We start from the raw sequence: 26,451 nt of genomic DNA on the forward strand, positions 1-26,451 counted from the left end.
TGTCCATGTTCTTTTTTACCTATAGATGTCATTTGGATTTTCAATATATTTATTGGTTTTGTGAATAAAGCCAAATTTGAGTTAGAGACTCAGCACATGGCAAGTGCAGAGGCTGGTGAGCAGTGTTGCTTAGCTAATTTAAAGCACTAAGGTGAGGGTACTAATTAAATTGTCCAAAGGCAATGAAATTTTATTGAATTTAAGTATTCACTCTTAAGCTATGAAGCACAGACACCCATTCCCTTTCTGTGTCCGAGTGTTCGATACGTGTCCGGATGTTCGACATGTGTCTGTGTCTGACACGACATCGACACTGACAAGTAAATCAACATTCCATTAACTTTTTTAAGAGGTGAGGTGTCCACGTGTTTGTGTTCGTGTTGTGTCCGGTGTCTGTGTCAGTGTCGGTGTTTCATAGCTCTTAAGTTCCTTCCATGAAAAACATTCTGCATGGATCTAGGAATAGAAGACCGTCATTGATTAGATTATTTCAAATTAGTTGTTGGATGACACCATTTCTATTAGAATCTCAAATCTCATTATATAAATAGAAAAGGTGAGAGGTTTTCTGAATAATAATTTTATGGTTGTGCCACTCTATAATTTCATGAGTAAAACATTGAACTGTTTGACCTTTTTCTATCATCAACTCATCTCCCTTTAATCTCTTTGGTTATTTTCCAATTTCCAAGCCAAGCATGCATATTCTCCATGTTTTTTTGGGGGTGCTGAATTGCATATTCACCATGTTGAGGTTTGAGAGAGATTCACATGGGCCTAATGTAAGCATGCACCATTCCCCGAAAGGATGTGGACACGGATGGCACTGTTCAGACTGGCGGGGTTCCCACAACATGCATGCAAGCAAACCTCCATCACGAAGCCAACCACTAAAATACTATTAATTTGTATTCTTAACTACTAGTTTTCCTTTTCCTTTCTTTTCTCTTTTGAGAAAAAAAAAATGCTTTTTCTTGTAGATGATGCTCCAAGCTCCTCAAACTCCAAGAGAATATACAATATACTATATGAATTTCTTTATGGGATTTCCACTGATTTTGCTTAATAGTTAAATAAGATTCAGAACAGCGCCGAATAATCTCTGTTGCCAAAATGATATTAAAGTATGAATGTTGAATTGTTTGCCTGAAACTGATAGGTTGCTTCCCTTTAAACTAAGTCATAAAAGCTAACTCAGGAGTTGAGTTTAGAACTAGGCCATTGTGGTAGTAATATAAAAACAAAATAACAAAAAACAGAATTGTTGACTACAGTCAAAGTGAGATTTATAAAAGCTTAATCAAAGTTGGGTAAGCATGCATAAGAAATAATCAACTTGGAGAAGAAGTTATTTATCTTTAAACACCATCTTTCATGCAATTTTGGCACTCTTATTCTTGCTTGGTCCATTAAAGGATTGTGCCATCACTGCCCAATTAATACATTTTAAAGTCATACAAAATGTGGGGATGAGTATTTTTACATAGTAAAGAGAAAGAAAAGGTATGTGGCCTCTAGCATATAATATGAGAAAGGATGGAAATGATGATAACGTGAGAGGTTGGAGAAGACCATGGATTAAACAAAATGTTGAAGAGAGAGAGTAGTTTTGAGGAGCGGTGATGATGACGGATGAATGTGGTTGGACTTATTGAGTTTCACATGAAGGCATGAGGTCATCCAATCCAACTGCTACTGCCAAAGGAAAAGGAAAGGGGGGGACGCCATAATCCAATGTGCCACAGCAACATTAATTATGCCCTTCTGTGGGTACTTCTTTTATTGTATAATGTGAAACAAAATCATAAACTAAGCAAAACCAGACATGCATTATCAGCTAGTATTTCACCATCTCAACATATAATAAAAAGGCCTATTCTCTCACTTTTCTATATTTCACCATCTTAGATAGTGTATATTTCTTGGAATTTGAGATATAGATAATAAGCTATATATGATCTGAGACCGACATTCCCAACCCGATATTAGAGCCCCATAGCAAAACTGTTGACCCAGTTAAGTCCAAAGGACAAAGGTAGCACTAAAATTCTTTATGGCTTGTGAATAAAATAATTCAATACTATGCTTTTGTTAATGTATACATGAATATTTATACTCTCCCTAACGCAAAAAAGTTAGCTAAGACTTCACAAAACCTCTCTCCTTCTCCCTCTTCTTGCACGCGTACACACACATGCACACTGAAATCTTTCATAAAGAAAAACGTGGTTATGGCTGTGGCCACCATAAGATTATGCATATTTAAACCAAAGCTAGAAGTATTATAGAGTGTGTGAGAAAATAATGGACAATATTTGGATTGTGTTTGTGACAGTGTTTCTCTTATGCACTGTGATCCTCTACAGGAACAGGCTTAGCCTTATGCTTAAATCAAAACGTAAGAATAAGCTTCCATTAGGCACTCTTGGATGGCCTTTTATCGGTGAAACCGTTGAGTTTGTCTCTTGTGCTTACTCTGATCGCCCTGAGAGCTTCATGGACAAGCGACGCCGCATGTAAGTTCATAACAGCAATCATTTTCCATGCACCACTTATTTAAGCATGCACTTCATTTCACTTTAATTCAGCTTCATTACAAGTTAGCTTCAAAGTGTGATTTGTGAGTGTTTAACTAAGAAAAGCCATTTGGGTTGACAAAAGTCTCATAATGCCTTGGTTTTGTACTCAAAGTTGAATCTAGAAATTTATGTTGTTTTCAACAAGGATTTGGTTGTGTTGCAACTTGCAGGTATGGCAAGGTGTTTAAGTCACACATATTTGGAAGCCCCACAATTGTTTCCACTGATGCTGATGTGAATAAGTTTATCCTGCAAAGTGATGCAAAGGTTTTTGTTCCCTCTTATCCCAAGTCTCTTACTGAGTTGATGGGAGAGTCTTCTATTTTGCTCATCAATGGAAGCCTTCAGAGGAGAATACATGGACTCATTGGAGCTTTCTTCAAGTCTCAACAGCTAAAGGCTCAGATCACCAGAGATATGCAAAAGTATGCCCAAGAATCCATGGCAAGTTGGAGAGAGGACTGCCCCATATACATACAAGATGAAACAAAAAAGGTTAGTTCTGTTTCCTTCCCTTCTTCTCTCTGACTCTGAAGGGGTGAGTGAGTGTTTGTACATGTGCTCTTACGCCTATCTTTGTTTGCTTCTCTCTCCCACGTGTAGAGGTCAGAATCTAGCTCCAAAGTTAGCTCACGGTGACTTCTTGAGAATAGTTCCATCAGACACAAAATAAAACAAAAAGATGCTGCTTCTATTAAATCTATACTTGGCATCTTGTTACATATTAAGTTGTTTATATGAAAAATCCACTTCTACAAAGTTGTATGACTAAGTGACCACACTTTCTCCTCAGGTTTGTGTATGAGTTACTGAAGTAATTATTGGTGACTGAGTTATCTTTTTGGCAGTCTCCTACTTATGTTTCAAGATGATATAATTGTAAAGTGAAAATCCTAGTTATCTTTATGGGGTTCATAATCATTTAGCTGTAATCATGCTACATTGAAATTGAGATTTGCAATTATAATTTACTCTTTTCAAAGATACCTACAGGCAACAATTACTTTTTTTTTGTCCCCAGATTGCTTTTCATGTACTAGTCAAGGCATTGATTAGTTTGGATCCAGGAGAAGAAATGGAACTTCTAAAGAAGCATTTTCAGAAATTTATCTCAGGCCTCATGTCTCTACCAATAAAACTACCTGGAACTAAACTCTATCAATCTTTGCAGGCAAGTCCATTAATTAGATATTGATTTCTTTTTTACCATACATGTCATGTCATGATCATGGACCTGGCACTAATTACTTCATTTTTTGGTTTTAGGCAAAAAAGACAATGGTGAAATTAGTGAAGAGAATTATCCTAGCTAAAAGAAATAGTGGCATCTGCAAAGTTCCAGAAGATGTGGTGGATGTCCTTCTTAGTGATGTTAGTGAAAAATTAACGGATGATTTAATAGCAGATAATATTATTGATATGATGATTCCAGGGGAAGACTCGGTGCCACTTCTTATGACTCTAGCTACAAAATATCTATCGGAATGTCCTGCTGCTTTGCAACAATTGACGGTATGCTAGATCTTCCCTTAAGCGGTTATAATGAAATTCACCTTACCACAAATCATAAGCATTTCTGAATTCAAATAATCTCATTTTGTTTTGGTCAATTAGTATTCAGTAGTTATGCACAGGACTCCTACTCCTAGTGGCCTAGTCTAAAGACTAAAAGTAGAAAATCACTTTGTTGTTACCATTATGATTCTTTTCAACTATGTTACAAAGATTTTGAATTTTTCTTAGGGACAATTGGCTAGTAATGATAGGGTTATGTCCTTTCTACACTAGCTATATATGACTATGAGCCATTAAAAGAGTGGCCAACATCACACTCACGGCAGATACGTATGGATTTCGTGCTCCCACTTACCAAAGTTTTTGAATAATCTCTGATCATGGCATATCATGAGATTGAAACATGTGCCCTAATTTCCTGATTAGCTTTTGGCAAACTACTTTTGATGATTCTCAGGAGGAAAATATGAAGCTTAAGAAACTTCAAGATCAGGATGGGGAATCCTTGAGTTGGACCGATTACTTATCACTGCCATTTACTCAAACAGTAAGGAAACCATAGCTATTGGTTCCTCGTCAAAGAAATATAAAAATAATCCATAGTTTTCAGCTAACTTATTATGTGCTCTACTTGTATAGGTCATCAGTGAAACTTTAAGGATGGGAAATATTATAATTGGAGTTATGAGAAAGGCCTTAAAAGATGTTGAAATAAAAGGGCACTTAATACCAAAAGGGTGGTGTGTGTTTGCAAATTTTAGATCAGTTCATCTAGATGACAAAAACTATGAATGTCCATATCAATTCAATCCTTGGAGGTGGCAAGTAAGAGAAATCCCCTGTTAGTTTCTTTATGTTTTGTTTGTATGTTATTTATTTAGCTTAAGTGATGGATTGGTGAACTTCAGGACAAAGATATGAGCAGTTGCAATTTCACTCCTTTTGGAGGGGGACAAAGGCTGTGCCCTGGCCTTGACTTGGCCAGGCTGGAAGCTTCCATCTTCCTACACCACTTTGTCACTCAATTCAGGTAATCATTCAACACTTCACTTCTTTTCTAATGAGTGAACATAGTGAATAATTATTTAAATGTCATCATGCCCAAATTTTTGACCTCTCCTTATGACATAGGAGCAAAGGAAAAATCATAACAGCAGAGATGAAAATTTCTGTCACTCTGCGGACCAAATGGCTTTGCATGAACCTTTTTATTTACTTTAACATTTTCACTCATGATTTGCTCTTTTGAATCTAAACTTGATAGCTGAAAATTACATATTCCTCATATAAATATTCTGGTGGGTCAATGGCATAAATGTCTCTTTCTTGCATATGGACAAAGGAGGAATCAAAGTTGTAAAGTTTAGGGGACCAGAAAGCTTTACATGCTACATCAGAATTCAGAAAAGAAAAGCCACTTGATCCTAATCTTTGGTGTACAATAATAATTAATGTGTTAATCAAACTTCTTATAAATCGATCCTAACTGGGAGGAAAGCCATGATGCTTCTTGAATGTATCTAAACTGTTACTACAGTGCCAGGCTTGAGGATTTTAATCATAATCATGCTGCAATTTCACACTTGCTTTAATGACATATAAAATAGATATGAGTTTGACTAGTGACAAGGGTTCACAATCTCACAAGAAGTACAAGATTATACCGACATAGACAGAAAGAATGTTATTTCACTAGAGAAGTACATGCACCTACTGTCTCTTGGTACTGTTTATTTATTTATTTTCTAGCTTGAAGCAAAACAACCTGTTGTTGAGTACCAATTTATTTTATATTATTCCATAGGACTATATAGGTTTTGACTTCTAATTGCACCTGCTTCTATGAATATATATATATGGCCTAAAAAAATGAAAGATGCTACAATAAGGAGCTATGTTGATCAAATCATGTTAGGTTGTTGACCAAAGTCTTTGATGATATCAATCAATCAAGCAGCCTGATGATTTAGGCTTTGCTAGTTCTGCATAATGTGCAATCCAATAGTGCATTTTATGCCTTTCTTTTCTAACATTTTTTAACTCTTAACTTCTCTCAGCTTTAGTTTGTTTCAAACATTTTAATTAAGGGGAAAAAACTTAATGCCATGCAATGATAATTAGACATGTTAAAATTTAATGTTTTACATGCAGATGGCATGCTGAAGAAGATACAATAGTGAACTTTCCTACAGTAAGAATGAAAAAGAGGATGCCTGTGATGGTAAGGAGAGTGGAATCTTAAGCTTCCCTTGGCCAAAAAGTGTGGAGCCACTTCTACCTAAGGGTACAGAACAACAATTCTATGAAAATACAAAATGTGAAAGAAGAGAACAAAAGGAGGTGTGGGGGACAATAAAGATGTGCTAATGTGGACACACGTGTGGTGAACTTCATAAGCCTTTTTTTTGTCCCCTTGCATTAGTCTTTCCACATAAAGACAATGGAAAGTTTAATCTTGAGGGACCCTTAAATTAGGTAGTATTTACTTTTCACCTATTCTTCTTTCCCATTTTACCTAGTGTGGTAGGAAAATAAAGGTTGCTGATTGTAAGGGATAGCACTTTTATCTTGTTTTTTAATCAGAGTTCCTTTTGTTTATTTTTTTTTTTCTCTTCCCTACTTTTTTGTTCTTTCAACTTTTTCTCCTTTCTTTGGAAGAAGAGGAGGGAAGGGAGGATAGGATTGAATAAGGAGAATAATTGGACACGGACGATTATCGTTTGAGTTTAAGGGTCCCATAAATTAATGTTATTCTTAGGACAACTTGCTGAAGGTCCATTTTAAATATTATATTTATTCATATTTTAGATAGGCATGATTGAAGAGAGAAAAGAAAGTGAATAGTGTACACAAGATCCACCACCCTTTAGTTTGATCAATGATGTGAAGCAACTAAACCAGAAAAAAAGGTACTAAAATTATTTATGGATCTAAGATTCTTGCTTTTCCATGAACTCCAAATCGTTTTTGTTTATAATATATAAAACCTGAAGCACGAATTGTGGAATTGATAATGAACATATTTTGTTATGAAAACATGTCATCTATCATTACCTTCTATTATATTTCTTTACTTCCCTTACTTTAATGTTTCATTTATTAGAATGTTTTGGTTCCAACACCTCTTCATTAAGTGATATTAATACTGTTATACAATTTATTGAAGAATATAAAATAATGGAGCAGACATGAGTATTTTTTGCTTAAGAAGGAATTTGAGAAGCTTGAGAAAATTTGAGAAAGGAATGAAAGGATGGTACGTAAAGTGTACCAAGATTAGTGCCGTAACAAATAAGATTAGCACACAAATTATAGCTGGATACGTCAATGTTCATCTTATTTTTCTATTTATTTTTCAAACAAATGCTCGAAATTTACCATCTAAGCAAATATCTGTAAAGAGATTTATGAAACACCTTACTTTGATGAGCTAGTTTTTTTTTACCATCTTTGATGAGGTAGTTAAGATACGTTAGATCTATCAATAAAATATATAAATCATGTATATAAAAGATATAAATTACAAAAACGTATAATAGTCTATCAGTATAAAACCATTTGTGAGAATTAAATCCAAGATTTTTATGTGATGCGAAGAGTTAACCATTATTAGCCAGTCTTAGCCTCTTAGGCTTTTCATTTTGTACCTAAAACTAGTCCTTGCCTATTATGCATACCTCATTAAAAAAAAAAAAAATCAAAACTACCAAGTACTTACCCCCTGAATATGTAGAAACAACAATTTCTTAACACTTAAACTTTAGTTTGTTTTATATTAATTTCAATGCCACCGGCTTTAAAAGGTAAGATCACCAAGCGCATTTGTAATTTTATAAATAACTGGTAAGTATCTCCTATAACATGAATAATTTTTATTTGAATGAGTTTTAATAGATATAAATAAATAAAAACGTTTATCGAGAAGTTGTAAGTGTGAGGAATACTAAATTCGGTTACTTTAAACAAAATCTCTAAGTTCAAGTCTGGCTGATGAAAAAAACTTGATTGTGATAAAAAAAATTGATTTTCCAACAAAAATAGTCATCTGTAAAGTTGATAAATATTTCACATCAATGTGATAAATAGTGACAAAAAATAGAAATGTTTAAATTATAATAGGAAAATATATAATTAATATAAATAAATGAATATTCAAGTAATTTAGATTTATTAAGAAAAAGAGAAAAATATAAAATAAAAAGTGTAAGATGATGTTTAAATTTTTGAAAAAAAGAATTAAGATAAAAAGTTAAAGTTTATTAAAGTTGAGATTAGAGGAAAGAAAGTAGATATACAAGAAAATTTCAAAACAAATACTAATTTGGAGTTAAAAAAAATAAGTTATGAAACCACACACTAAAAGAAAAAGGGTAACCGAATAAGAAATGCCCTCAGAACATTGGAAGTCGGCCTATGTCAAGTTTAGGTGAGGGCAAACGATTATTAAGACAGACGTCAGAAGGAAAAGATTCTGGATTTAATATTTTTTACTAATAAAATTAACATTTATTTTTTGTCTAAATTGTTCGGGTTAAGAATTGTTTTTGTTAATGATGAAACTTAGATACTATTTGAATGATATAATCTTGACTTCATTTAATTAACAAAATTAATATTTGTCAATAAAAAAATAAAATAAAAGAAAATTGTATCGATAATAAAGGAGAGTTAAAATTACAATAGCCTTATTATATAACCTATGTTAAGGCTTTTTAAAAGTCCATTTATTGTTTTTTTTAAGAAGAAGCTTCCAACTATTTAAAAGAGTTCTTCAAACTTTAACAACTTATTTATAAATACAAATTATATAATGCTATGATTATTGTGTTTTTTTATCACAAGGTATTATTAAATTTTTAATGTCTTCAATAGTATTTATAAATCTATCCAGCCACCAAAATAATATTCCACGTGTCACAAAATTATGCTCTAACTTTTTTTTTATTTTTAATTTAATTAGTCTTTGTATTTTTCAAACTTATTTCTTTTAGTTCCTATAACTAATAAGTAAACATTTTAGTCCTTAAAGTTTATATTTTAATTTTTAAAAAATTTTTACAGTTAAAATTCTTTAACCAGCATATTTTAAAAAAAATTAACGATAAAAACCTTTTAAAAATTAGACTGTAAATTTTAAAACTAAAAAATTCACTTATTAATTATAGCAACTAAAAGAGATAAATTTAAAAACTATAGAAACTAAATGGACAATTAAACCTTTATTTTTATCTTGCATTTTGAAAAAAACGGACTCAATTTTCCTTTTCCAAATGGAACCTTTATTGATGTAGAGATTAAAACTATTTTTTTAATAGAAACTAAAACTTAATTATGATCATAAACACACTATATTTTAATTATTCCAAAATGCCCTCTCGTACAAATAAATTTTGTACACCGGCCAAAATGAGCTGTACAGTTAGCTGATCAAACCAAACAGTAATTATATTCAATTGAAGCACTTTACTGGTTTGGAAAAGATTTTTAACACTCTTAGGTGGTTTCATTCACTTCCATGAATTCTCTCGTTGGAGTGAAGGAGTCAACATTGGGAGAGTGGAATTGCTAGAATCTACTTCTCAGAACAGCAACAGCTGGTGCAACATAACAAGCTTCAACTCCTCAATGTTTATGATTGCCATTAAAATGCCAGTGAGAATCATCAACTTCTGTGTTGAAAATGAAACTGCTAAACAGTGTGGTGATGTCCCTGGCCAGTGACCAAACAAAATTGAAAACCATGAATTTCAGTCCCAACCAATGAAATGCAAACCTCCTAATGTTTAAAATGTATTTTTCTGTATTATATTGCAATTTTTATAAGTATTGAATAAAGACACACACAGAGACATATATGTATAACACTAAAGGCACCCTCCTTGTTTCTTTGTCCAATTGATAGATTATTTGCTGATTGATAAACAATAATGACATGAGCGGAAATCAACTATCATGGAAGAAGATATTAGTGAAAGAGGTATGGTAAGGTAATTAATTACTTCAGATGAGGAAGAGTCATGTGCTTCAAGAGTGTCGGGTGTCGAATGACAAATGCCTTCCATTCTTCTTTGCTTATTTTATCATCTTTGTTAGTATCAGCATCTTGAAATGTCTGATTTTTTTTTTAAAAAAAAAAGGGAAAAAGTTGCTTAAAGGACCTAAAATAATATCAACATGGAGGGAAAAAATGTTCCTGCAAACAATTACCTTATCAATAATGGTATCAAGGACTTCCTCATCCAGATCCATGCCATATTCTGACAGAATGGCAACAACCATTTGCCTAACCTGGAAAAAGTCACAGGTTAACATAACAGTTCCGACTGTTGATAAACTAAAAACAATAGGGGGATACACGTTATATAAAATAGAAGACGTCCTCATGGTTATTTTGTGTTTTACATATTATTTAATGGACATGAGATTGCCATAGACTTGACAAACAGAAACCACCAACACCACTTTTCTTTGTTAAATATGTCAAATCAAATTGATAATTGCAGTAAGGGAACTCTAGTGCAATATAATTCTATAATATCAAATATACTTAAGCCAATTACATATTCATAACCTGGACGTGCCAAGATACTCACTTCTTCTCGCTCAATATATCCGGTCTGTCTCAAGTCATACAATCTAAAAGCAACTACAAGCAAACCAATGAAAGAAAATTAAAATTTTCATCAATATAATCTTAAAAAAACAACTGCAATACTCTTACTGAAGTCTTACAATCAATTTTTTTTTCCAGAGGAGTGCAAGGATGAAAGATACTGAGAGCATGCACAAACTCCTCGAATTCTATAATGCCGTTTCTTTTTTCATCGAAGACATCAAACACCTAGAAGATTTTGTAAACAATAAAATAAACTCAATTATACAAATCAAAAAGGAAAAACAGAAGCAAACAGATCTTTCTGCACAAGTATATATATGTGTGGAACCATGACCGCAGGCTATGCCATATAAGGTCAACAATGTAAAATTAGATATTTAAACATCAGAAATAAAGTTGTGACTCTGTACGATACATCTTTCAATATATCAATTAAAAATATATACACCTTTGATCTTTCAAAGAGTTTTATTCAAATGACAAACAAAGCTAGAAAAGAACATCAATTTATCAAAATAATTTAAGACCCTAGTCAGTGTGGCAACAATCACTTACATAAGAAATTTTGAAGGGAAGTTTGGATATGGCAATAGACTATGGAGTTTTCATTCATGAGTTACAAAGGATGGAAATTATTACACTAGTAATAACAGAATTGAGTTGTGTGTACAAAAACAAAAAGGAAGTATGAGTGTATAAGGTAGAAAAATACTTCCACCCTGATTTACCCAAATGCCATAGGAAATCAAAGGGTATGATCTAATTAGGTCCGCTGAAAGAAGTTTCCCTTGCAAATCAAAATCTCCTTCCTTACAAGAACATATTGTTTGGTTGGAGAGAGAGAGAGAGAGAGGAGGGATCTTGAACAAAAGTCCCTTGTTTCAGTTGTTTGGATCATAGGGTCATGAATGAAATCAAGAAAACAGAAAACAGAAAACAGAAAAAAGTGATGGAGATGCGTATACCCTGTCAAGGAAAAGATTCTCGCCAGTGGTGGTCTTCAACAGTGCCAATGCGAGCTCTTCCTTCACAACACAAACAAACAAGAGTTAAAAGGACGCAATCTCACCACAAATCCAACACCACTAGCGACAGACCTAACTAACATCTCAAAATTAAGAATGCACAAACTTGGGATCAAAGAGACATTAATCCCCAAATCCCAATCTAAGTAGTTAACTTAATCTTCACACGAAGATGGAGTACCTTGTGGATGAGGCCATCATCAATGATAGAACTACTCAACTTCTTGAACAACTCATGCAACGCCTCGATTTCATTAACACTAACTGCCACACACAAATCAGCAACTTAAAACTGGCATCAGCATTTCCTTAGCAATATGAACAAAACAGCGAAAAATGAAATGAAAGAGAAAAAGAAAAAGCAAAACGAACATGGAGAATCCTCGGCGAGGGTGAGAATGTCATCGAAGGTAGAAGAATGTTTCTTATTCTTCTTGGGAGATTGGAAATCGAAGCAACTGGCGAATGTGAAAACCAAAGCTTCGACTATTCCTATGAGCGGAATGAACACCGAGCACAGCGTCTCTCCGAACGTCAAGCTCGATCTCTGACACCAATCAATCATAAATTCATTTTAACGACAACCAAAAAGAAATCGAAATCGCACGTTAGCAAAAAAGTGTATTACCAGAGACAAACGCGTGTCTGGGAACTCCATTTCATTTCATCGTTCAGAGTTACAATGCCATAAGTTTATTGACTATATCCTCCCAATTATAAAATAGATGCGTGCACTATCCACAAATATTAATTTGTTAAAAAATTAATTTTATTAGCCCAAAAAATTTATGATTTTTGTTTGTTAACCACTTAACCATCTAATACATCTTATATCTTTCTATACATACAGAAATTATTTTTTTTATAAAAGTATAAAAGGTGTAATTTTGGACTACTACTAGTTTTTTTTAAAAGTCATATAATTAATTAAAATAGTCATATACTATTGTTAGTTAATCCGTTTAATGGGCTACTTCAGCCAAAATAATGGACCAGCCTAGCGTGTTGATTGAAGTTGACATCATACTTGGGTGAAATATTTCTACAATGTACTTGTAATGTAAATAATAAAATCCGATTTTGAGAAAGATTAACATAGTACTTTTGAATGATCGATCTCGCCTATAATAAAAAATAAAATAAATCTAACACATCACACATATAAATATAAAAATATATGATCGGAGAATAAGTCAAGAGATAAAATTTCATATTGGCTAGAAATGAGAAAGTCGAACAATATTTAAATGATGGAAAAATCTATAAACTTAAGTCTTAATGTTTTGGATTAAAATGTAATATTAGAGTCACTTATATAATTTGTTCATGATCTATTGGTTAAATCTATTTGGTGTTTAAACTTCTCTATGCATAACCATTGATATGAGAACCTGGTTCGAGTTGGTGATCGATTTATATGAGTATAATGGAGTTGACGGTAGATCCATAAGCATGAAAGTCTATTATATCGAAAGTTTTTTTGACGAGTGAGTCCATGCATATAGGTTAGATTGCGAGTCCCACAGATATTGTGACGGTGCAAGGTATTAAAGCATATTGATGACAATAACTAAGCATATTAGATCATTCACAGTTAAGCTCAAAGGGTCACCATTAGGTGCTTATGCATTGAAAATAATTTTCGCTTGATGAGTGACTATCAAGTGGAAGAGACTCACATTTGAGTGAAAAATTATTGGAATATAAATGTGAGATAAAGTCTCACATTAGGTAAGAATAAGAAAATTAAACAACATATAAGTGATGTAAAAATCCATAAATTTAAACTTTAAAATTTTGAGTTAAAATGTGATATCAGACTTATTTATATGATTTGTTTATGATCCATTAATCAAATTTATCTCGTATTTAACTCCTTGATTGTATAACAAATATATAATGGATGTGTCTGAAAATCCATTAAACATAAATTTTTCAATTTGTAATACACAAATTTACAAGGAAGTGAAGAGTTATATTCACTTGGTATGGCAAATCTTATAATTCTTTGAGTTTCAATTGCACAATTTAGATGTTCTAAGCATTATTATTTTTATCCATTAAAATTAGGAAACTATGTGAATAATTTAGCCATTATTATTTTCATGTTTATTGTACATTTTATCATCATAATTACTTATTCTTTTTAATCTATTATGCTTTATCTCTATTTCTAAATTAATTTTTATAATAAAAATAATTTTATATTTTAATTTATATTAGTCATTATAAATAAAAATACAATTTATATTTTTTTAAAAAAATTAAATTAAATAATAAATATTTATCTTGTACAATTATATTGTTAAAAAAGAAACTACTAGTTATCATAAAACAAATATAAAAATCAGAATGCCAACGTAGCATAGCACCCCTCGTGGTCGGGACCTTGGATCCACCACATGAGGCTGGGAATGAATGTAACTAAAATAAGACTTAAAGAGTAATTTTATAATTAAATTAATGATTAGAAGGCTGAAGTTAGTGACTAGTGACTAGTTTTTATCCACATGGATTAAGTATTTATTTCTTCGATAGAAACGGAATTTGTGACGTGGGATTGGCCTTGCCATCATGTTTTGTACATTATTTATTCTAAGAATCATTATTTTAATTTCTTATAACTTTCCTTTTACGAATTTTCCTATGTATTAAATAAAAAATATTAAAATTTTGAAAGTATGAATAAGTAATGTTTTTTAAAAAGTAAGAAAATAACACGTATTAAAATAGATTAAATTATAAACACGTATAGTATAATTTTTAAAGTAAATAGACAAAAACATTATAATTTAGACATGCATGGTGCCCACAAAGGCCACGGATTTTTATTTATTATTTTTTGAATAGACCACAGATTAGTGGATAAAAATGTCAAACAAACATCACATTATTTATTTAAAGGGCAATGATTGATCCAGGATACATTAATTAATCTTGTACCTAATTAATTAGATTGCTTAAGGTTAATGCTTTCTTAGTCGGCTTCAACGTTGGCTTCCACGAGCTAAAACAAAGTGAAAGCTGAATATAAAATTTTAAAATGATTTAAAATTCTTACGTAACATATTATTGATACTAATTTAATTGTTAAGTACAGAGAGACAAATAATTATTTTTCATTAATATTTTCATGAAATATCATAAATATTATGAAAACATTACAAGAAATAATAAATCCTAAATTCCATTACCAAATTCAAATTACTGGAAAATGAAAAACACTCCAGTTCAACTCCAAAATAGGCTTTATTAAATCCTCTATCTATTCATCAAATATTGTTGACGCATGAATAAAAAAATATTGTTGAAACCAAATAAGACTCTTTTAAAATGAATTCATCCATAAAATAAACAAGATTGTATTTATTATTAATTTAATTTAAAGCACATTATGATTTTAGCTCACTAAAATATAATGATATATGCATCATACTGTACATTTTACAAACAAATTGACCTATGAGAAGTATTTTCAGTTTACATTTACATATTTATTAGAACACTAATGTGTTTGTGTGCTCATAAGTCACAACTTAACCATATATCTAAGTGGTAAAGATAGGGGGCAATATTTTAGACCTTTTCCCTTTCACTAAAGAATTTGTATCAGGAAAGTGAACTCCATCAGTGAGGTCTTTCACATACCCTTCTTGTGTTACTCTCACAGGGTAAGTTACAAGGTGCACACCTTCCATGTCCACAATTTCTTCACTGCTGTAGATTTCCCACATTTCATCTCCTATTGAGCGCATTCTCTCCACACATTCCAATCTTTCTGGCTCTAAGAACAACTCATCAACACTAACAGTGTGCTCATACCATAGAGACATTCTATATGCTTGAATATCATCTAGGTTCATTTGGTTGTTATCATCTCCATCTTGAGACTGGTAGCATCCAATGGCTATCTCAGTGTCCCTTTGCCCGTCCATGGATCTTTGGTTTACATTAGCTGATCCTATCAATATGTACAGGTCGTCCACTAGAGGCACATGCAAGGAAACAAAATTTGTCAAGCAACAATATCGCAATTGCACACTGCTATTACTTTGATGATTATCCTTTTATATATAGAATAAACTATTATGCAAACATCATTCCAAACTCCAAATAAGCACTTATGCAAATATGAAATAGTTAAGTAGTCTAACCAGCATATGATTATAAAAATGATATTAGAAGCATATGTGGAAAATGGTGTAGATGACTTCAAAAAGTAGACTTAAAGTCAATATTAACCATTGTAAAATCCACTAGGGTTGGCCGAATGGTGAGGAGTTTGGATAATTTGTTAGAGATCTTAGGTTCAAATCTCATTGCCATCATTGTACACATACACAAAAAAACACCTTGTCACAACACCTACAGTTCCTCTCATCAAAGATATTGGACTCTTTCAAGAACAAGAAAAGACCAAGAAGTGAAAAAGAAAATGATAAATGAAGAATAATGCTATAATACCTATCATGAAGTTGGAGTGAACATAAACCATGAATCTCCTATTTTTTTGAGCATTCCAGTATTGAGTTTCAGGTTGGGGAGAATCTAGTGGAAGATACTCCCCTTGTCCCTTCTGCTCCCTATTTGCAAGACAGAAGAAATTCAAGTAGTCTCTAGGGTGTGCTGGTTCTCCACTTTCTTGTATTGCGTCTCCAATCAACCTATACATCATTGCCATTGTTTCTCGGGTCCAATGCAGTATATCTTGAACAGGTTCACTTTCAGGCTCTCCTTCTGGCCACATTGGTATGACTATGTACACGGAAAATCTCTCCTTTGCCTTAATCTTACTTACCACCTTTAGTGCAATTTCAATTGGAATTAGATTAGTGCAGCCACTGTGCCTATCTTTCTTCCACCAATGGCACCCCCCAATGAAACATTGGTTTTCAATGTAAATAAACCTTTCAGCACGCCTAATTGCTTCAACATAAGCCTCATGGATGCTCCTCTCCACATTTAACTTTGTAGACAACTCACCAACTGAGACATGGTCAATTGACCTGTATACTTGAACTTTCCAATTCCTCTCCGTAGGAGTGCTTGAGCTTGTCCTAGGCATAAGATTTGCTAAGGTGCTAGAAGGGACTAGAAAAGAAGGATCACATTGCTTTGTCCATCTTTGCTCAAAATTGGTTAACACATCCCAAGCAGCCTCACCAGTAACACAAGCATGAGCATCATGCCAAGGTTTTCTTGGCCCTCCTTTGTTGAGGCTAGCTCCTTCAATGCTTGTTTGGTAGAAGTCATAACAATGAGATTCCCTAATGAGTGTTTGAAACAATGAATGTTGCTCTGAGTCATATCTTCCATCACACAGATCTAATCCACCCAGAAAGCTCATAAGTTCTCTGTCACCGACAGATTTGGGTGCTTTGGTGTCCACTGTTATAGTCTTCTGATGGTGAGCAAAGAGTGTGGGGAACATATGGTGTGACCTGGGACACTTTCTGCATATTACTTTTGTGTGGTTGAAATAAGCAAAAGCTTCCTCATCTTGGTTGTTCAGCTCACCTTTGTTCATAACAAAGGGTAAAGATGTTTCATCATCCCAAAGCATAACCCTCACAGCCACTCCTTCCTCTGCCTTCTTCTTCAATAGTTCACCTAACTTTATTCCTCTGGCACGTGGGATTTCTGTGAGAGGATCTCTAACCTGCCAAGGAGCATATTAGCTTCTAAAAAAATGTAAAAGAGGGGTGGATCCTTCCATTTTCATGATGTCATGTTCAGATTTTATGTGTTTCTCTCTTCTCATAAATACTAAATAATCCTTACCTAGTACCTATCAACTTAGAGTGATAAACACAAAATTTAAACTTGATCTGCTCATGTTATTATATGGTTTAGGACCATATGGTCCCAACCAATTTTTGCTTATTAACTATTTTTCATAAAATGAAAAATGTGGTCAGATGTCACATAGAAATTGATTAGAACCACATATCTTGGACCATGTAATAATTTCTAGTCTAAAAGGAAGGTATGAAATGACATTGCATTTACCAGAACCATCATGGGATTGAAGGACCACCCTGCAATATAAACTAAATACTTTGCACCCTCAATGGCTTTATAGACATCCTCCCATAGCTTTTTTGGAGCTCCACATAGATCAAATGGAGGTTGAAAAGCAGAAGAATGGTGAGCATCATGGTAAAGTTTGACCTGACAATTGGACCTTAGTGGGAAGGTAGCCTCCCTCAGCCCTTGAAATTCCCAGTCATTGCTCAACATCTTCGCCCAACTTGGTTCTAATTCTGCCGGCTTGAACCATAACTGGAACTTCAATTTAAGTTTTGGGTTTGGTTTTCCATTATCCATGAGGAGAGGGAAGAAACCATTGATCAAACCTCCTTTCTTCAGTAGCTGCTGAGCCTGAATATGGAACTTCCCCAATATGGAAGAACTCGATGTTTTCAGTGTTATGGTGATGCATGAATCAGCTGGATGAGCACATTGAATCTGAAAAGTTTGGTTCCACACACGGTTGCTTTCTTGGCTGGTTTTTGCTAACTTCTGGCTGTCTATCTTTATAGTCACATAAGCAGGATTTCCATTTGCACATATGCACTGAAAACAAGGAAAAAGCTGAAAAAACAAGGAAATATTAAGCCAGGGCATGAGTTTACGTAAGAACAAAACTTAGATGCAGTTCCTTTAGTATTTTTGGTGATATTCTTCAATCAAAATTTTAGTCTTACCTTGGTAAGGTGCATAATAAAAGTTTGCATTAAAGATCGACATAAGTTACTATGGTGAAACTCCAATTCTGATTGAAGAAAAATATCAAAAGCACCAAGGAACTAAAACACTGCAGAATTTTCAGCATAGCTGTATGCACACTCCATATACACATGACTACCATAACATGTGTGTGTGTTAGTGAAGCTTACATTGAAGGGAAATAAAGGTGAGTAAGGTGACGCATTGAAGATAGTAGCTTCAATTGTTCCATGGAGGAGCTTAGGAGTTTCCTCCATTGATCTTACGGTTAAAATTTTCATGAGGAATAAACGAGTTTACAATTGCCAAATCACAATTGATGAATTTTGTGCCAATTTACAACAACCAATTGTTAAATTACATTTATATAGGTGAGCAGTTTACAGTTGCAGATGAAGAAGCAAAGGAAACCTTGTAATGCAATTGAAAGTTGGAAAACTTGTGTAACTTGGCATTTATGTAGACACAATCCAGCCTTCAAAGATTTGCCATCACATGTTTTAGCTTGAAGCTAAGTTTCTTGAACCCAAATCACAATTTACCGTAATCAGTAAGTATAAAACAAAATACGGGCCTCGTATGGTCTTAGTACATTGACTACATCATTTATTGGTCGGTCAATCAACAAATATATGATTTCTTAGGAGGATAATTATTTTATAGTTAGGCCAAATTTATTGGATAAACATTTACAAGTCACATGCATGTTAGCTAGAATCGGATAAGTGGGTGAAGGGTCTTGTGAGATTGACACTTTATTAACGGAACGATTCCAGAGTACAGGGAACTTCGAGAAAGAAAAAAAATGAACGTCTTCTTATGTCTCTACCAAAGACCAAAGATTTAAAGAAATTCAGTTGCCTGTGGGTTGTTAGAAGGAAACATACCATGGATCTGTTTAGCATACCTAATGGGTAAGTTAGTTAAAATTTGATGTTTAAATAACTTTTTAGTCTCTTTAAAAGGTTGTTTCATTTTTTCTCTATCTTAAAATATTTTTATTTTTCTTATTTTGGTTCTTATAATTCTTTTTGTTTCATTTCAATCTTTATATACTTTCGTATAAATTTCTCTTAATAATCATAAGGATCAAAACAAAAAAACATTTTATAAGAATCAAATGTTTTTATTTTTTTTTCGACAGGGATAAGATTAATGAAAAGGATGAGTTACTTATCACATGATGAACGAATGTTCAAATTTTTGTAGAAAGAAATATTCAAATTTAGTGCCTCGAACAAAATTGTTACAATGGAGAATACATGTGAAAAAAATAAGAAAATATTCTTTTTTTTAATCAAAACAACATTATGGACCAAAGGGTTAATTAAGTTTTTCTTTTATAACTATATTATTGGTGTGAAGTATTTATTAAATTTGTTTGTATTTTTTTTGTTTATGCACTTGACACGAATTCCAGAATTGATCTAAGAAATTTGAGTCAAATTCCACTCATATTAATACCAATGACTTATTAGTAAAAATATAAAATTAGTAATGGATAATTCTTAAATGTAAAATTAGTGAGAGAAAGACATAATTACTTAGTCAAAACTCAATATTTGATAATTATATATTTCTAAATAATTACAATTTATCATCTTAATTAGGATAACAATTTTTTTATATTTTATTCTCGTTAAAAATTATTTTTATTAAATGTAATGGGATAACATAAATAAATTTATATTATTATTTTGATAATTTTATATTATACAGAAATGAGATTTGATGATTTTTGGAATTCTTTTCAAGAAATTAACAATCCATTTCTTTTCAAAATAATAAATCTTGTAACATTTTTTTGTTATGTTTTTCCTTTTTGAAATGTTTCTCCCGGCCCAGTAGAAATTTGGGGCCTTCTTTCTAAGCTTCCTTTTATATTTATTTTCTTTCTTGGAAGTTTCCTCCTGCACCCTCAAATTTCTTTCTTCACCTACTCTGAAATGTAAAATTAAATTCTGGATCGGTCTTTCTAGAACGTAAAAGTTTACATTATGGATTAGTGTTTCTGGAAGGTGCAGGAACCAATTGCCTTCTTTCTATCTCTATTTATTTTCCCCCCAACCCACAACCAATAGCTTAAAAAATTAAGACTTAAGCTTGAGTGTTTAACTCATTTATAACTCAATTATTTTTTTTAAAAATAAGCTAGATAATAATCTACAAATAAAAATATGTGCTAAACATGTGGTATAATAATGTGGAATCTATGTAATTTTAATTTTTATATGATATATCATTTGGGATATCAAACAAGCTATTCACGATATATTGATGTCGAACATGCAAAGCTTAGGCTTAAATCATTTAAATAATAGAGCTCAATTTCAAGCACGAATTTGTTTATTTAATTAAACAAAGGAATTTAATCAATTATTTAACAAATTAAGCTACAATAATTCATGAATAGTTTGACTTACACTTCCAATTGTCCTTCTATAGTAATTCTTCTAAAATATCAAACATACTGCCAACAAATTTGTCACTCCTCCCACGAGAGAAATTATCATGTGGTCTAAACTCTAAATTATATAGTCTCTGTTAATTATTACATGACATATAATTGTTGTTAATTTTTCATAAATTGAAATTTTAAATGTTTAAATATATTTTTGGTTTTGTTAGTTAGTTTTTTTTAAAAAAAAATTTAGTTCATGTAAGTTTATACTTTTTCAACTTTGATTCATTTTTAGTTTTTATAAATTTGTATTTTCTTCAATTTTAATCATTGTAAGTATGAATTTATGAAGATTATAAATGAACCTTGTGTTTGAGCAGAACCTTTCCATCTCTTTTGTTGAGTAACCACTTAAAAAAACATGATTGAGTTAATCTAAATCACATATTTATATTAGAACTATGTTTTTTCATTGAAAAGTGTAAAAATTGATTATTTTTTAAACTTCAAAACAAATATCATTTAAGTCTTATTGCCATCAACAAGAAGACAAGAACTATATTTTAACAAAACTAATAAGAGATCTTTTTGTTGACATCATAAGTATTGTGTATGAAAAATAATCTTATTCATATCAGACAGGATAATGATAACAATAATCTTTTGAGTATTTAACATAATTGTGTCATCATCCTTAAGCTGTAATAAGAGATTATTGGGAAGTCTGTTTGCTTTGGATCAATAGAAAAAAAGAAGGAAGGAAACTAGTGGAGTAAATATCTTTGATTGACAAAAACCAAAATAAAACACGTAAAAAGAGTTTGATTTACTATCTTGGAGATTCCAACGTGGAGACACACTGTCCTTGCTGGCCTGGACCCTTCTTGAGTCGTTATTTCTTTGTCGTGATGGCGTCCCTACTCCCTACAGGGTGTAGTCTAGTCTGAATTAATATTATCCTTTTACAAGGTTTGTTGGAAGTGTGGGATCAAATAAAGCAGAGCTGAGTTTTTGTATCCCACTACTATCCAATTACTTTAGTCTCTGTCATGCATGTGCAATACTACAAATGCAAAACAACAACTCAGTTTCACATGAAGCATGGACTTGAAAAATATTGCCCTCCAAGAATATGATCTTGTTTCTCACCTCTACTTAGATGAATTTAAACCATCTGCCATCTGTTTCTTTACCTGTTTTTTTTTTCAATTGAAAAATGATAGTGTAACTCAATTTCTTCGCTATTTGTTGTTAAAAGGATAGTGCTAGCTAGGTAAACTAAGTTTAAAACGGTTTTAATATTTTTATGTTTGAAAAATTAAAAATATTTTTCATATAAATCTCATTTTAACAAATTCTCTCTATTTTTCTCAATAAGAAATTCATCCCATAATCACGATTCATGAATTTAAGATGTGAACAAAGAATTCTAATCTACATTATGGAAGAGACCGAAATAGCAACGATGAAATGTATCATCTTCATTAAACTGTAATTTTTTAAGTTAAGGAAACTTGTACATTTTGCAAATAAGAAATTTCAGGTGACTTACTCAGCAGATTGTTGTTGGCAATCCTTAACATAAACCTATAAATTATTATGTTTATATGGTTCAATTTCTGATATACAAAATTTACACGAACGAGAACAAATCAAACAACAGTTAGAGTATGGAGATGAGATGACCTTGCATGACTTTTTAAGAGTACGTTAAACCCTGGCTTTCCTTAAAGTAGAGGCTAGCGGTACTGAAGAATGAACGTAAGACGTATCGAAATGCATTATGCATGGCTTTATGGCTCCAATGTATACCCTCTTCGAGTGATATCACTCATCAATGTAACGATGGGGCCTATATAGGCTATAGCTGTTCCTCAAGCAGTTACACATTAATTAATTGTTACTGGAACATTCTTGCTCGGTTGTTGAATTAGGGATCTTCAAGCAGTCTCAATCAGAATTTATGTTATATTCGATTTCCTTTTAAAATCTCTCCTCTTGTCCAGAATTTATGTATACTTTGTTGGAAGACGTGAAGTAATTTTTACATCTTAAAAAAAATAAGTCCCCAACGCTATTGGTTATTGGTTGAGAAATATTTTAGTGCACACCAAAAAAATCTTTCAAAATAAAGGCAAAGGAGCATTCGTATGATCTTGGGATTTAAAGAAATCAAGTAGATTTATAATCACCCAACTTTCATCATACTTTACCTACTAGAATACGTATTTTGTAAAGTAAGAAAACATATTCTAGTGAGATAAAATAAAACACTCTGTTAATTTAGTTAAATAAAATTATAAATATCCCACTCCTTAGAGTAACTATTGAACAAGATTAGATTTCTCACCTCACATTCGGAAATAGGTTAAACACTACAACCAAGGAAGAAAGCAACACCAACCTCGTTCCAAATTTGACAAAAAAAACCCGCCACGAATGTCTTCACTCATTTGGAAACTATACCATCCTCCATCCCTCTTGTCAATCATAAACTTGGACTCACCCAGAAGGAAATGTAAGTCCAGGAGCTCAAACCAAACGCAAATTAACATCAACCCCCAACTCACATCAAATTATACACCCAATCATACATTACAACCCCATAATAATTCACCCAAAAAATATGAAAAAAAACATAAACAAATTAAGTCATAGGTCAATTGATTCCACTTAAAATAATCTAATTCAATTCGAAAAAAAATGAGTAGGTCCCAACTCCCCCTATAATATACCAATAGCATTTCATAGTGTCACTCACATAATCGCACTTCTTTTCTCTTCTCAAGCATGACAACAACCTATGGCACGATCCCAACCTCGCCGCCTCCGAACCTGGAGTACATCTCACGCGCGAAGCAGCGGATCAAGGCCGGGCTGGGGACGCGGCGGCCGTGGAAGGCGATGTTCAACTTCCGATCGCTGAAGGTCCCTGGCGGCGGCGTGCCGGAGGCACTATCGCGGATTCGGATCAACGTGTCGTATTTCCGCATGAACTACGCAATGGTGACGCTGCTGATTCTGTTTCTGAGCCTCTTGTGGCACCCGATCTCCCTGATCGTGTTCCTCGTCCTCATGGCGGCGTGGCTGTTCCTCTACTTCCTCCGCGACGAGCCGCTTGTGGTGCTGGGCCACCTCGTGGACGACCGCCTCGTGCTGCTCGTCATGGCGCTGCTCACGGTGGCGCTGCTGCTTCTCACCGACGCCACCGTGAACATTCTCGTGGCGGTGGCGGTCGGGGTGGTGGCGGTGGTGGCGCACGCAGCGTTCAGGAGGACGGAGGATTTGTTCTTGGGAGAAGAGGAAGAAGTTGCTAGTGCTGCTTAAGTGATTCTTCTTCTAAAATGTAATAACTTATTTGTTCTTTGTTTTTTAATTTTTTTGTGAATTCGGGAAACTAAAAAATATGGTTAGATTTGGTTCGTTTTTACCGTTTATTGTTATATTTTTTTTTTTGGAAGGTGAGCATCATGTCACTTTGATGGATCATGGATCTATTTGGTAGTATTGTAGTTACATCATTTTTATTTTTTGCCCTGTTTTCGTATTTAGTTCTAACTTGTGTTGTGTAACAGCATCTAATGTAAAGTCGTTAGCTTTGGTTTGGGAGGGAAAATCTGACATGTGATTATGTGGCAGGGGTTATTGGGTCTTGAATCTCTTCAATAGCACGCTACAAGACAAGACTTTAAATGGTGTGTTTAATCCAACTTAACATGCATTATAATTTTAATTTATTAAAATAAGCTTTAAAGAAAATTATGCTTTTATTTATACAATTATAATGAATAGATAAAGACTTAAGTATATTTTTTTTTATTTTAGTGTACGCTTTTGTTTTATTTTGATTCCTATAAGTATTTTTTGTTTATTTTTAGTTTTTGTAAATTTGTATTTTTTAAATTTTAATTTCTTTAACTTTGTTAATTATTTACTTTTTATAATTTATAATAGATAAAAATGTGTTTTTTTATTTCTATATTTTTTTTGTCAAACTTGATTTTGATCCCTATCCTTTTAATTTGATAAATTTTGTTCTCAAACTTTTGAAAATATGTGAACTTTGTTCTTTCTCCAACTTTGTTGTCCTAGAAAACATCCATTAAATGTTAAGTTTAAATATGAAGAGAGGTTAAATTCACATATTTTTAAAAAAATTAGAGAACTAAGTTAATCAATTTAAAAATAGATACTATAATCAAGTTTGCCGAAAAGTATACGGATTAAAAACATATTTTTTATTTAAAATGAAATGAAAAAATTGTTTAAATAATTTAAATAAAAATATATTTAAATTTTTGTAATGTTAATTTTTTAAAATGTATTATGAATAAATAAAAAATATCATGAATAATACAATTAGATCAGAATAAATTTAAATTTTTGTATTGTAAGAAGTTTTTAATTTGTTAATAAATTGTTCATAGTATAATTTTAAATTGAATGGAAATAAAATGAGAGAAAAAATTTCTACTTTAATTTATCATGAGTAAAAAATATAATTTTATATTTTGTTTCCTTTTACTCGAAGGATGCAAACAAGCTCACTAAAAAAGCCTTATTCGTAACAAACTAACAATATTCCACATATATAGTGCTGAAAGGTAGGTGGCTTTGGGCACTTCATTTGATAGAACATGAGATTTTATTTTTACTGCAGAACGTGAGAAGTGATGAATTCAATATTCAGTAACACGAGGCTTGGTGATCGAATTGTTGAGGACTTCGGTGGAGTACTTTTCAAGCCATACAATCGGGGTTTTAGTGTTTTACAATATATTTTGAGGAGATCAATAACCAGATTATCATCAAGAAAATTGAGATCGACCCTTAATTAAGTTGGCATGCATGATTAGGAGAAAACCGATGATGATTAGAATTACAATATGTAGCTTTTATTTCCAAATAATTATGTTTTAACCTTGCTTGCATTCAAGAATCATAAAATAAACACTTGTTATTTCTTTTTGGGGTGAGAGATATATTATTCTTAGCTTGTGGATATATACACAATTGGTGGAACAAGAAATTCATATTTCATTTTTCAAGGTATTTTACCATATCTTTTTTTATTTAATTCACATATGAAACATACATTTATTAAAGGAGTTTAATTTAATTGATTGAGCATATGATATAAAGTGTCATTTTATGCCTATTTAATTTTAAATTAAACAATGGTTGCACCCCACGTGTTCTGGCTAGGAAAAGAAATAGAAGATTAGAGAAAACATCTAATCTGTTGCTTGTAAAAAAAAATTAGAAAGCAGAAAAAGATTAATTTGAAAACTCATTCCTTATAGTATTTTCTTATTCTCCGTAAGTTTAAAGAGTTACGAGTTAATCAAAAGGACGGGTCACTCCAGCTAAATAGATATACACATCATAACAGGAACTATGATCAATTAACATCACATTGAAATATCAATTACCATATCTTATGTAAATAATTACATATTTAATTTCATTTTAAAGAATTGGTTTAATTTGAAACAACTTTAAGTGTGCGTTTGATTTCTCATCTGGAATCCAAGTTTAATGCAAAATCATGTCAAATTAACGCTGGAATAACTATTATTGCACGCT

General features: G+C 32.3%; 4 protein-coding genes across 9 annotated transcripts; 2 read left to right on the plus strand and 2 right to left on the minus strand.

The window, feature by feature from the left end:
* Positions 1-2,121: 2,121 nt before the first annotated feature.
* Positions 2,122-6,879, plus strand: LOC100797868 (3-epi-6-deoxocathasterone 23-monooxygenase CYP90D1). The gene is made up of 8 exons (XM_003529849.3): positions 2,122-2,516; positions 2,750-3,074; positions 3,601-3,750; positions 3,846-4,091; positions 4,552-4,641; positions 4,734-4,919; positions 5,003-5,124; positions 6,246-6,879. The coding sequence occupies exons 1-8, from the start codon at positions 2,305-2,307 to the stop codon at positions 6,334-6,336; spliced, it is 1,422 nt and encodes a 473-aa protein (XP_003529897.1). The 5' UTR covers positions 2,122-2,304; the 3' UTR covers positions 6,337-6,879.
* A 2,547-nt stretch (positions 6,880-9,426) lies between these two features.
* On the minus strand, positions 9,427-12,536 carry LOC100801943 (calcineurin B-like protein 10). Of its 3 annotated transcripts, none has more exons than XM_003529855.4 (9): positions 12,364-12,536; positions 12,108-12,282; positions 11,917-11,999; positions 11,676-11,735; positions 10,827-10,935; positions 10,688-10,740; positions 10,302-10,382; positions 10,094-10,206; positions 9,427-9,804 (listed from the first exon to the last, which is right to left on the minus strand). In XM_003529855.4, the coding sequence occupies exons 1-9, from the start codon at positions 12,391-12,393 to the stop codon at positions 9,717-9,719; spliced, it is 792 nt and encodes a 263-aa protein (XP_003529903.1). In that variant the 5' UTR covers positions 12,394-12,536; the 3' UTR covers positions 9,427-9,716. The 3 variants fall into 3 exon arrangements, with proteins under 3 accessions (XP_003529903.1, XP_014633110.1, XP_014633111.1); XM_014777624.3 differs by having other exon boundaries at positions 10,655-10,740; XM_014777625.2 differs by lacking the exon at positions 10,094-10,206 and having other exon boundaries at positions 10,655-10,740; positions 12,364-12,519.
* Positions 12,537-15,133: 2,597 nt separating this feature from the next.
* Positions 15,134-18,810, minus strand: LOC100789235 (phospholipase D alpha 4). 2 transcript variants are annotated; one of them, XM_006582957.4, is made up of 4 exons: positions 18,635-18,810; positions 17,745-18,311; positions 16,200-17,394; positions 15,134-15,720 (listed from the first exon to the last, which is right to left on the minus strand). In XM_006582957.4, the coding sequence occupies exons 1-4, from the start codon at positions 18,743-18,745 to the stop codon at positions 15,284-15,286; spliced, it is 2,310 nt and encodes a 769-aa protein (XP_006583020.1). In that variant the 5' UTR covers positions 18,746-18,810; the 3' UTR covers positions 15,134-15,283. The 2 variants fall into 2 exon arrangements, with proteins under 2 accessions (XP_006583020.1, XP_006583019.2); XM_006582956.4 differs by having other exon boundaries at positions 17,745-18,329; positions 18,635-18,809.
* A 4,397-nt stretch (positions 18,811-23,207) lies between these two features.
* LOC100789765 (PRA1 family protein F2) lies at positions 23,208-25,845 on the plus strand. Of its 3 annotated transcripts, XR_005892317.1 has the most exons (3): positions 23,208-24,211; positions 24,505-24,560; positions 25,526-25,845. XR_005892317.1 is itself a non-coding variant. In XM_041017240.1 (2 exons), exon 1 carries the CDS (start codon positions 23,656-23,658, stop codon positions 24,190-24,192), a length of 537 nt encoding a protein of 178 aa, XP_040873174.1. In that variant the 5' UTR covers positions 23,208-23,655; the 3' UTR covers positions 24,193-24,211; positions 25,526-25,842. The 3 variants fall into 3 exon arrangements, 2 of the variants coding, with proteins under 2 accessions (XP_040873174.1, XP_003529735.1); XM_041017240.1 differs by lacking the exon at positions 24,505-24,560 and having other exon boundaries at positions 25,526-25,842; XM_003529687.5 differs by lacking the exon at positions 25,526-25,845 and having other exon boundaries at positions 24,505-24,710.
* Positions 25,846-26,451: the final 606 nt, after the last annotated feature.

Source organism: Glycine max, chromosome 7 (genome assembly GCF_000004515.6).
Source record: "Glycine max cultivar Williams 82 chromosome 7, Glycine_max_v4.0, whole genome shotgun sequence".
In the NCBI taxonomy this organism is placed as follows: domain Eukaryota; kingdom Viridiplantae; phylum Streptophyta; class Magnoliopsida; order Fabales; family Fabaceae; genus Glycine; species Glycine max.